Source organism: Octopus bimaculoides, chromosome 10 (assembly GCF_001194135.2).
Source record: "Octopus bimaculoides isolate UCB-OBI-ISO-001 chromosome 10, ASM119413v2, whole genome shotgun sequence".
NCBI classification, from domain to species: domain Eukaryota; kingdom Metazoa; phylum Mollusca; class Cephalopoda; order Octopoda; family Octopodidae; genus Octopus; species Octopus bimaculoides.
In genome coordinates this window covers 30264185-30276963 of record NC_068990.1, presented here as the reverse complement: position 1 = coordinate 30276963, position 12779 = coordinate 30264185, and the positions used below count along the sequence as shown (strand labels likewise).

The 12779-nt window shown below is 37.3% G+C and overlaps 1 protein-coding gene and 1 long non-coding RNA gene across 3 annotated transcripts in view; one reads left to right on the top strand and one right to left on the bottom strand.

The window, feature by feature from the left end:
- LOC106868199 (uncharacterized) overlaps positions 1-12779 on the top strand; it is a 71477-nt gene that overhangs the window by 49675 nt on the left and 9023 nt on the right. The gene's annotated exons all lie outside the window — the stretch shown is intronic.
- Positions 580-12779, bottom strand: part of LOC106868198 (methionine--tRNA ligase, mitochondrial) — a 30350-nt gene continuing 18150 nt past the window's right edge. For both annotated transcript variants that reach the window (XM_014913361.2, XM_014913362.2), the window contains exons 10-12: positions 9582-9693; positions 7053-7244; positions 580-959 (exon numbers count right to left, since the gene is read on the bottom strand). In XM_014913361.2, coding sequence (XP_014768847.1) covers positions 604-959; positions 7053-7244; positions 9582-9693 — 660 coding nt within the window. In that variant the 3' untranslated portion in view covers positions 580-603. The remainder of the gene's footprint in view (positions 960-7052; positions 7245-9581; positions 9694-12779) is intronic.

Genomic DNA, 12779 nt, shown 5'->3' with positions numbered 1-12779 from the left:
AGTGGTTGGCATTAGGAAGGGCATCCAGCTGTAGAAACTTTGCCAGATCAGATTGGAGCCTTCTGGCTCACCAGTCCGCAGTCAAACCATCCAACCCATGCCAGCATGGAAAGCGGACGTTAAACGATGATGATGACACACACATGTATATAATATACATGTAGCATGTATATATTTATCGATTTATAGTATAATTAATGGAGTAACCCAAGAAGTTTTAATTGATGAAAATTTTATGTGGAAAGTTACCTTTAAGAGACTGGACTACTGCCCAGGGACTGTGAAATTTGTTAAATAATTAATTTCACGTAATAAATATTCTGCATCACCAATAATGGATCACAGGTCTGTTATTCTTTAATTAAGAATCTTAATTTTCTGGTTCAATTAGTTCTGATACACAGTGTTCTATACTTCACTTTCACCGAAACCAGTTATTGTCAGCTGTGAGAGAGATTCTTGTGAGTTATAGATGTTATTTCTCTTACGTTCTATAAGACGTACATATTGTAGAAAACCTGACAAGAAGAAAACATAAAAAATATAAATACAAAAACATGAAGAAATAGAAATGAGAAATTCTGTTGGTTTTGAATTGAGATTTCAATGTTGGAATTTTATTCGTTTCAGCAAAACACTGCTGTCGTTTCCTAAAGGTTGATCGGTTTGTTGCTGGGATCTAATATCATTCCAAGTTTGGTTTTTTGGGGAGACACCTAATCTATTTAGAAGTTTACCAGAAAGTTCTGGAATTACAGGTGATAGCAACAATGCACAAACCCGTAATGTTTCCAGAGTGATGTGCAGCAAGGTGTTGAGGTGGTCTTTCTGGTCACAGTGTTTCACCAATTGCCAAGGTTTGTGTTCCTCCATCAGGCCATTTGCCCAGCGTAAGGTCGCACTGATCTGCTCCAGAGTCTTGTAGATGGAAAATCTTGAATAGTTTAGTTCAACATTATCTGAAGAGACAAAAATAAAAGACTAAACAAATAAATTTAAAAAACTGGTTATCATCATGGCCCAGGGGGAATATGAAAGTAGAAATACAAGATGCCAAGCCAAAAATGGCAGGATTTAAGGCTTTATACAATTTTAGAGAGTTAAAAAAGTTATATTATTTCATAGAAGAATGTTCCAGGATGGAGCAGATTTTCAAATAAAGAAATAGATTCTTGAAACATTTCTATTTATAATTATTAATTTTGAACAAATGTCAAAAGAGGTTTTTGTGTCTAAGTTTTCAATTTTTTCTTTGTGTAATATGAATATCTCAAGAGTCCCCAAGTGACATTTAAGTTCCAACACTTAACTCCAGTTTCATGGCACTCAAATAAATGGTAACCCAACTCTTGGATAAATCATCCGTCTATTGCTGATAACCATTGCCAAAAACTAAATAGAAATAAATGTTATATGCAGACTCTCAGTGAAATACTAATAGAATCTGAGTACGAGCTGGCAATCCAATAGCATCTTCTCTTTACCATTTCTGTTTTTTACAATTGCAACAAGGCTTTTTACACTGCTAAATGCCTTGATTAGTTAGCTCAATGTCAATGACTGAAACAGCAACAGCAGCACCACAACAAATATGATGATCACCAACAAGGCTTACCATTTATTTCTAAGTATTGTTTTCTGTTGAATATGCACAAGGTCTTATGTTTTTAGGGGAGAAGGACCAGAATACTGTTGGGTCCATAGCTTATTCTTTACAGAATGATTGAAATGGTACAGCTTCAATGGTCTGAATCCACATTTCTATCTTGGTTTCTCTTGTAATTTATCTTTGACCTTTTGGTGCTTACTATTCAGTGCTTACCAATCTTCAAATATTCATTCTCAAGTATTAATTACAATTAAGGTGGCAAGCTAGCAGAATCGTTAGTACGCCAGACAAAATACTTAATGGCATTTTGTCATTATGCTCTGGGTTCAAATTCCGCCGAGGTTGACTTTGCCTTTCATCTTTTTGGGGTCAATAAAATAAGTACCAGTTGTGTACTGGCTGAATGTAATCGACTTACTCCACCCCACCCATTGCACTTGCTGGCCTTTTGCCGAAATTTGAAACCAATATCAATTATAATTTATTTGATATAAAAATTATTTCTAAACAGCTTAGGGTGAAGAATCTTGGGACGAGGGACTTACTTAACCAACCCCACAACTTCACTAGCTCCCACCTGTTTTTTTTTTTTATTGATGCTGGAAGGACAAGGGTAACTTCAATGGGATTTGAACTCAGAACATAAAAAGCCAAAACCGATAAAGCACAAAAGTTTTCTCCAGCACCCTTAATAACAATTCCCTTTAATTAAGATCCAAGGCCAGAACATATGTAGAGCATTGTAGGCCAGCAATTTTAAGATGTGGGGCTGAAGTTGGCTAAACTGACAACTACTTCACTGCTATTTTATTTTATCAACCCCTGTAAAGATGGAAGTTGAGCTTGATGGAATTTGAACTTGGAACATAAAGGGCAGGAATTATTGCAACATAAAATTCTCTCTGAAGCTCCAATGGTTCTGACAATTCACTGCCCTTATAACAAGGAATGATAATAATTACCCTTTCTACTTAAGGCACAAGGCCTGAAATTTTGAGGTACGGGCTTAGTTGATTACATTGACCCCAGTGCCCAACTGGTACTTTATTTTATCGATCCCGAAAGAATGAAAGGCAAAGTTGACCTTAGCAGGATTTGAACTCAGAACATAAGGATGGCTGAAATGGTGCTAAGCATTTTGCCTGTTACGCTAACAATTCTGCCAGCTCATCACCTTAACGATAATAATTATTATTTTTACGATAGGCATAAAGTCTGCAGTTTTTGTGGAGAAGATTAGTTGATTACATCAATCCCTGTCAACGGCTGGTCCTTTATTTTATCAACCCCAAAAGGATGAAAGGCAAAGTTGACATCAGCAGAAATTGAACTCGGCACGTAAAGATGGACAAAATGTCATTAAGCCTTTTATCTGGTGGGCTAACAATTCTGCCAGCTCATTGCCTTATAATAGTAATAATAATAATAATAAAAATAATAATTCTTTCTATAATCGGCAGAAAGTGAAGATTTTGAGGGAGAGGGCAGTTCTTTACACCAAAGCTAATACTCATTTCATGAAACCTGAAAAGATGAAATACAAAATCAACCTCAATGGAGTTTGAACTTAGGACATAAAGAGAAATGCTGCAATGCATTTTGTCTGCTGCTAACGACTCTGTCAGCCTTAAGGAGAAATGATAAAAATAACTGCAGCTGCGTTTTGTCCATATTGTCACTCAATATTTACCAAGTCAACACTACAATAGAATCTGTCTGTCCAGTTAATATTTACACATGCACACATTGTATCTATCAAGTCAATACCTACACATTGTGTGACTGTTTGCACATACACAATAATACACACATACATGCATGTATACACACAGATTATTAATAGTATACTTGCATGCATGTGTATACACATATTAAGCAGTCTTATAAAAGTGATAAATGTTTGCTACACATCAGGACAAACATTTTCACAAACAAATCTACTTGAACATTTCCCAAGTTTGCCGTCAGATTAATCAAATTTGAGATTAAAGTCTTGACACCAATTAACAAACATGGAATGTGTGATAAGAAGAAAGGTTTTTATCTTTAACGAAATTATAGTGTGTGTGTGTGTGTGTGTGTGTGTGTACATATGTACAAATGTATGTATGTTTGTGTGTACCATCATCATTATTTTGTCTGTACATCTGACAAAGTGGACATGTCCTACACTCATGAAACTAAGTGATGTGGAGTCGAGTCAGACTTTTTTTAAATACATGTATCAAAATGGCCGGTGGCACATGAAAAGACATTTGAGCTAGGTTGTTGCCAGTGCCGCTGGACTGGCTCCTGTGCAGGTGGCACGTAAAATACACCATTTTGAACGTGGCCGTTGCCAGTACCGCCTGACTGGCCTTCGTGCCGGTGGCACGTAAAAGCACCCACTACACTCTCGGACTGGTTGGTGTTAGGAAGGGCATCCAGCTGTAGAAACTATGCCAAATCAGATTGGAGCCTGGTGTAGCCATCTGGTTCGCCAGTCCTCAGTCAAATCGTCCAACCCATGCTAGCATGGAAAGTGGACGTTAAACGATGATGATATATATATGTATAGCTCCAAGCAAACGTATTGAGTGCAACTTTCTTTCATTTGTTCACTCACTCATATATCTTTTGATCTTTTTCTTGCTCTAGTCATTTGACTGTAGCCATATATATATATATATATATGTATATATATATACACACACACACACAGTGGATGCAAAAGTAGGTATACAGTTATGAAGAAAAGAAAACACGTACAATACTCATTTATTTTTATCAAAAAAATTAAAAGTTACAATGAAAGCATTATAATAATTATGATAAATGTATTATTATGATTAATGACACTGAAAATATCCAAAATGAGGCTAATTTAATGTGTTAATAATTTTAATGAATTAAGTATTGTAACATCGATGCAATGCTTACTGTATACCTACTTTTGCCTCCCCCACCTTGTACATATATATATTCTTTTACTCTTTTATTTGTTTCAGTCATTTGACTGCAGCCATGCTGGAGCACTGCCTTCAGTCGAACTAATTACCCCAGGACTTACTCTTTGTAAACTTAGTACTTATTCTCTTGGTCTCCTTTGCCGAACTGCTAAGTTACGGGGACAACAACATCAGTTGTCAAGCGATGGTGAGGGGACAAACACACACACACAGATACATACATATATATACATACAATGGTCTTCTTTCAGCTTCCTTCTACGAAATCCACTCACAAGGTTTTGGTCGGCCTAAGGTCATAGTAGTAGGCACTTGCCCAAGGTGTCCACGCAGTGAGACTGAACCTGGAACCATGTGGTTGGTAAGCAAGCTTCTTACCACACAGCCACTCCTGCGTCTATATATATATATAGCTCAGAAAAACTTTCCTAATAGCAAATTTATATCAAGATAAATTATAATTGCTCTTATTTTTGGTTTAATTATTTTCTGGTGATGGGGGCAATAGTATTACTAATGGTAATGGTTGTGATGGTGGTGGTAGGAGTGGTAGGAGTTGTATTGGACACTGATGGAGGAAGGAGGTTATTGTAGTAGTAGTAGTAGTAGTAGTGGTAATGATTGTATTATGTTGCAATGAGGAAACAGCAAACCACTTGTTCACTTGTAGAAACTCTTGAAATGGACTGTGAAAATTTACTCCGAGTAACAATCCAGATCAGCAGTAACGGAAATGAGAGTATCAATAATAATAATAATAATAATAAAAATGAAATAACAGAATATGAATTAATCGTTAGTTGCAAAATACATTTTTTAAGGAATTTTTTATGCAAAAAAAACTGATAAAATTTGACTAAAAATATTTTGGTTGCTCAAAATAAAATAAATTCAGTCAAAAAGAGAAAAAAAAAATGGAGACAAGTGTAATAAATAACAATAAACTATTTATAGATAACGAGCAGCAGTTTACTCAACACTTAGAAAAGTGATAGTTGTGTTAATATTTTCTAAGACCACTCCTCAATCAACAGGGCAAAACTTCCCTCCACCCCAACCAGGGGCCACATGACCCTTGAAGCTCCACATAAGATTTTGTTGCTTAAATTTATGTCCAACAAGTTGGTTACACTTCTACAAAACACAGAAGTATTTTAACAATTTTTTTAATACAATTTTTTATATTTAACTATAAAAATATAACAGGATTTGTTTTTTTTAATATGGGGATGGCAGAATAAAATAAGAACCAAGAGAGTCCATTGACAAAAAATGGTTGAGAACCCTTGCTCTCCACCAATATCTATAGACTTTCGTCTAATCTCGACCTTATTTGCAATGTCCTACAAACATAAACACTCGTTAATCTTCTCTAATTCTATTCTAATCTAACACTGGATAATAAAGTCTTCCACTTTCTCTCCTTCAAATGTTTCCATATTCATCTGCATCCTGTTCCAGCCTCCAAACTTCTCTAACCACCAGCAGTTGTTTGACCGTCATTTGTCCTACTTTGCTGTCCTCTATTCCAACACTTATCAAAAATTATTACCAACATATTGGATTCTCTTATTACTAATTTGTCAACTACTTAGAAGGCTATGCATCATAGAAGAGATCTAAGAAGTCCAAAATCCATATTTGGTATTAGAAAATTACTATTTGTAAATCTCACAATGAGAGATATTCAGCAACAGTACTTTAGAGTAAAGATTGTTTGCCTGGGGTTAAATTACAGCAACATTCGTCTTAAACCAGGACTGCCATGTTATGTTGGCAAACAATCTTTACTCCATATTTGGTATTGTTTCCCTTTTATGCCAAGATCAGAGTAAAATAATTTAGCCTCTAAAATAATGCATTCTTCTCTTCCCTACACAAGTTCTATGAATTAATTAGATCCTTTTCCTCTTACTATATGGCTTTAATTTGACTTATTTTGGTGGCCAAATGGCATCTCTAAGTAATTTCTTCACATAGGGTTATTACAGTGACATCACTAAATTCTTCATTCTGGTGGATGCCAGTTTCTTATCTTAGTTCCTATCCTATTAAACACCAGTAATTATCATGGCTTCATATTTACAATGTAGCTAAAGGTTAGCCAAGCCAGTGGTGACACTTGAATATTTTTTACATAACAGCTATTGTCTAATCAACACCAGAAGTCACTCTGGCTTCCACTCCACAATTACTGTTCATCCAACAGCAGTGGTCACTTAAGCACCTTCTTTACAACAATAGTCTTGTCAACAGCAGTGGTCACTCAATCTAATTTATATTAAATCTTTGAATAGAGAATCTTCATGTCTATCTCGAAGCCAGACTACAATTCCTCAATGTGTCCATCAAATATCCAGGAACTCACCCCATGAATGAGGCTACCCCTGAAGGGCCATGTTTTGCTCTAAATCCAAGAGTTTGTTTGTAATCTAGTTAGAGGAGAGATGAGTAAAAAAACTTGGAAAAAAGAGAAAATGAAATGTAAAACTGACCAGGAAGTTCTTGTAGTTGGTAGAAAGAGTGCTGGGCTTCAGATGAGAAGGATGCTTTGAGTGTGGCCTTGTTTAAGGCAGGGAATATCTGATTCGGGTTGATACTGAGTGATGTGCACCGACTCAAGAGGTTGCCCAGTGTGTTGACAATCTCACTGTTGACGCATTCCACCATTTTCTGTTCACTGAAATCTAGAAAAAAAAAAAACTAATGCAAAAACAAACCTACTTGCAGACAATGATTTATTTGTACTGAAAATTAATCCCACATGATAAGGAAACATGTAGCTCAGCCATGAAACTTTACACTGCCCCCTCTCCCTACTTACCAGACTGGAAAACTTAAATCATTCTTTTATTTTTTATCTCTTTCAGTCATTAGATTATGGTCATGCTGGAGCATTGCCTTGAAGAATTGATCTCAGGACTTTTTTTTTAAAGTCTGGTATTTTTCCATCAGTCTTTTTTACTAAACCACTAAGTTACAAGGACATAAACAAACCAACACCAGTCATCAAGCAATGGTGGGGGACAAACACACACACATACATACATATAATCTTCATTTCAATCCAAGTACGTGGTATTGATAAGCCATAATGGCAAAATATCAATATCCAGCATTCTTGGTTCAATCTGAGGTGAGTTGTCTCACCTGGTCTATGACTTTCAGGTGTTTTCACACCCACCATTATTGGGGTGTTTTCCTAAGTGCTACCCCGCTGCAAATTCAACAAATAAACAAAACACATGCATTGTGAATGTGTGGCCAATAACGTTTACATAACTGGTGCTGCTTTTAATTCATGATTTAATATCTATCTATATCTATACATACAGGACAGGCTTCTTTCAGTTTCCATCTACCAAATCCACTCACAAGGCTTTGGTCAGCCTGAGGCTAATAGTAGAAGACACTCACCCAAGGTGCTACACAGTGGGACTGAACCCAGAACCATGTGACTAGGAAACAAGCTGCTTACCACACAGCCATCAAAGACTATTTTTAATTATTTCCCAGAGGATTAGGACCTGAAAACCTGAATGCCATTAAGTTGATGAATATTGTTTGAGAAAGATTTGGCTATTGTGGTATTAACAAGTAGTTGTTAATTACCTTAGAGTTGAGACAAGTTTCCATTATGCCTAGTCTGGGTTTGATTCCTCATTTAGCCATTCCATTGCATCTGTAATTTCTTTTTATCACAAGTCTGGAGAGAGACTTTGGTTGGAAGACCAAAGTCTTTCTAAGACATTGTGATTTTTGTCATCAATAACAAAACAGCTGCAGTGGAACTAAAGTCATGAAGCATGAAATGCATTTGGTACCATATTGATGGATGCCAATTTGGTACTATACCTTGATCAACCACTCAACCTGCTAGACATAGCAGCCATATCACTACCGGCCATCTTAAAAACAAGATATATTACATGAGGTCATCCTAGATACAGTATGACTAAGAAAAGATGTGATGGTTACAAATGGAATACTTTGGCCCTGCTTGATCAGGGATGCCCTAGAGCAATAACAACAACAATCTCTGAATATTTTGATTATTATTCTTAGACTGGCCGTCTATATTGGCAACAGACAATGTCAGTAAACTAGTAAATGTTGTGGGAGACATTCTTCAAGTGATGGCATCAGGGAAGGATGTTTCTACTCAATTAGTCCAGATCATCAAAGCCTTTCTATTTTGACTCTGCTCTGGCCACCAGCCACTTCCCTTCTGTGTTTTCTCTCATCTGTGCTTCATCTCGCTTATCTGTTGTTATCACCCACATATATCTACTGCAGTCCCCACACATGGGCCTCTCCTCTATTTCTCTCCATCATTTGCCACAGTCACCTCTTTCCTCTCAGTCCAAACCTCTCTTTCATTTCATCTATTCCCACCACTCCCAATATCTTTTGAGGGCATGTCCCAACACATCTTTGCCATCATCTCTTTCTCGCTGTCACTCTCCTCATCCTATTCCCTAACTCCCTCTCTTTTCCTTACCAACTGGTGTATCCATGTACCTACAGTAAGACACCTACATCTGTCCCTCTATACCCAAAGAGACACAGCTTCTCCAAATAAAAACCAGGATGAACACTTAACACATAAAGCACAACAGACCACAATCATGGCCATCAGGCACAGGTCGACAGGCCACGATCATGGCCTAGATAGATGCATTTAATTTATGGGCATTTGTTGGGGTCTAATGTTCCTCAAATGCTCCGATATCCCCCAGAATGCAAGAGGACTAATAGTTCAATTAATGACTTTTCAGATGATGTAAAACTTGCCACCGTTATAGGAAGATATTTTAACTATTTTTTTTGTTTTTTTATGTGTGCATGGTAGTTTCATTTTCATAAAATGTGCTCAGCAGTCCATGCAAATTCCAGCGTTTTATGGGTTAACAAAACAAAAGTTGCTTACTTGTTTTTAATCATTAGTATTCAGTAGAGTTTTAATTAAATTATTCCAAGAATGAATTTATTTTTGGTTTTCACAGAAAGAAATAACCACTTACTGTTATCAGAATGGGGGACACCTTCTCTGAGCAAGAAATACCGGAGTGCATCTGGAGTGTATTTGGACATCAATAGCATAGGGTCGACCACATTACCTTTGGATTTTGACATCTGGTAACAAAATGAAAATATTTGAGGGGATTTATTATATCAACCTAGAATCATTGTCTCTCATCCAGCTTTATAAAAGAAATAAAGAGGAATTTTTGCATTGAAAACCATCATTTTTCTTTGCCACCAGGGTGATGAATGAAAGGGATAATACAAAGTGTGGAGATTTACAGAGAATGAGATATGTGAGTTTCATTAGCACCATCATCATCATTTAATGTCAATTTTCCATGCTGGCATGGGTTGGACAGAATGACCAGAGCTGGCAAAGCTGCACCAGGCTCCAATTGTCTGTTTTGGCATGGTATCAATGGTTGGATGCCCTGCCTAATGTCAACCACTTTCCAGAGTTGACTGGGTGCTTTTAACATGCTACCTGCATGAACCCCTTTTACCCGGCACAGGTATGAGCATTTTTCAACATTGCACTGACAGGGATGCTTTTCCATGTGGCATTGGCATGGGTGCTTTTCTACAGGACAGTGGCACGAGTGCTTTTTTATGTGACACTGAAGCAGGTGCTTTTTATATGGTATCAGCAAGCTCACAAGACAAAAACCTCTTGATGGAGAGGAGTGGTGGGCATGGCCGTAAAGGACATGCTTGTACGCATGGATGGTTGTGAGTTTACTTAGCTTGACATGACTTTTCAAGCACAGCAAATCACCAAAAGTCTCAGCTCCTTATTATCTCCTCTGTGAGGCCTAACATCTGAAGATCATTTCTCACGACTTCAACCCACATCTTCCTGGGCCTACCACACATACACACACACACACATATAAAATAAAATGAAAAATAGAAATTAAAAATGTGGAAAATAATAATAATAATCCTTCCTACTAAAGGCACAAGACTTGGAATTTTGGAGGAGGGGACTACATCGACCCCAGTGTCTCACTGATACTTAATTTATCAACCCCAAAAGGATGAAAGGCAAAGTAGACCTCAGTGGAATGGCTGAAATGCTGCTAAGCAATATACTAAGCATGCTAATAATTCTGCCAGTTCACTGCCTTACAACAACAACAACGATACAGTTCTATATTTAAGAGATGAGGAATTATTTACATTTGACGGATATTTGTCTTCATCTTGTTTGTTGTTAACGTTTCAGCTGATATACCCTCCAGCCTTCATCAGGTGTCTTGGGGAAATTTCGAACCTGGGTTCTCATTCCTAAGGTATTTTTTGATATTATTATTCAGGTCACTGCCTGGAATTGAGCTCAGAATCTTGGAGTTAGTAGCCCGCCCTCTTAACCACTACATCATATGCCCGTGGGCAATTATGGAGTGAATTTTAGGGCTTAAAAATCTAATATTCTCCTATCCTTTCTTAATACCGGTTCCCATATGCTACTCATATCTGCACTTGGTTTGCTTAGGAGGTTGTTGTGTCCTAAAGTATGTGCTGCTGCTTTTAGTCTTCGTATTTTCCAGTTGTGTTCTCTATTTTAACTTAAATGATGTTTGTGCTTTGTTTTATAAATTGAAATTAATATTAAAATAAAGTTAATTTTTCAGAATTTTCTACTTGAGCCAAAGTTTCCACGATAAGGACCTCTAACTTGATCGTAATCAGGTTAAGTGGTTTGCTGACACAGGCAGGGGAAGTGATTCAAAGTGTAAATATAGCACCATTAACTTCTCAAGTGGATGTTCACAGTGATGTGTAAGCATCACTCACGCTCTTAGATGTCACAACACAACAGCATGTAATGGAAATTGGTTGAAAGTCTTGCTTAATATCAGTCTTTCTAGGGCAGTGAGCTGGCAGAATCATTAGCACACTGGGCGAAATGCTTAGCGTTATTTCGTCTGCCATTACATTCAGAGTTCAAATTCTGCCAAGGTGACTTTGCTTTTCATCTTATTGGGGTCAATTAAATAAGTACCAGTTATGCACTGGGGTTGACATAAACCACTTAATCCCTTTGTCTTTGTTTATGTTTAGCCCCTTGTGGGACAATAAAGAAATAAATATTAATCTTTCTGCTTTACTATGCTAACTATTACTAGGTGCTGGTGTGGGTGTGGTAAGGGGCTTGTTTTCAAACAACAGGCTTCCGGGTTCAATCCCACTGCATGGCACCTTGGGTAAGAGTTTTCTACAGCAGTTTCAAGACAACCAAAGCCGTGTGAGTGGAAACTGAAAGAAGCCCATCATATGTGTGTGCTAGTCCCCCATTACTGCTTGAGAACTGGCATTGGTGGGTTTACGTCCCTGTAACTTAGCAGTTCAGCAAAAGAGACCAACAGAAAAGGACTAGACTAAAGAAAATAAGTCCTGGGATCAATTCCTTCGACTGAAAAGAGTTCTTCAAGGTGCTGCCCCAGCATGGCCGCAGTCCAATGACTGAAACAAGTGAAAGATAAATAGATAACATGGCAAGCTGGCAGAATTGTCAAAGAATCAGCCAGAATATGCTTTGCAATGTTTCTTTCAACTTTTTACACTCAGCAAGGTTGGATCGTTATAACGTCCACTCAGTATCACCGTATAATTACACATGACCTGCGTTAGACTCCTCACTCAAACCGAGAGTCTAACTACAGTCCTTCCGTAACACTTACATAGCCTTACCTGCCATCTTGGGTCTTCTGGATACCAATACAGCCAGCTTAATTTAACTCATCCTTAGTCGAAAGACACCTGTTGTTAATGTCCTGTTATTTTCATTTGTGTACCATTTGTCCCTTTTTTTTTCCCCATCCTTGTTTTCATATACATACGCTGCTTCCTTCCAAGGAATCAAGTGCTCTTAGCTTAGATTTTCTTTGGGGCTGGCCAGATTGGAGCAATCTCGAGTATAACCAGCCAAAATTGCAAAGATAATCTGGAACTCAACTGAGGAAAGAAAACTTCGAATGACCCGCCCTTGTTTTTTCTTGTCCCTTTTTTGTATCATGTCTGGATGTTTTGTTGTCTTTTTTTTTGTATCATCTAACTGTCTGGATGTTTTGCGTTCTTGTCCCATTTTTTGTATTCCTTTATATATATATATATATATATATATAGACGGTTTAGATATAGATTCAAGGTTGAATATGGTACTTATGCGTAGGCACCCGAATATCGTATCC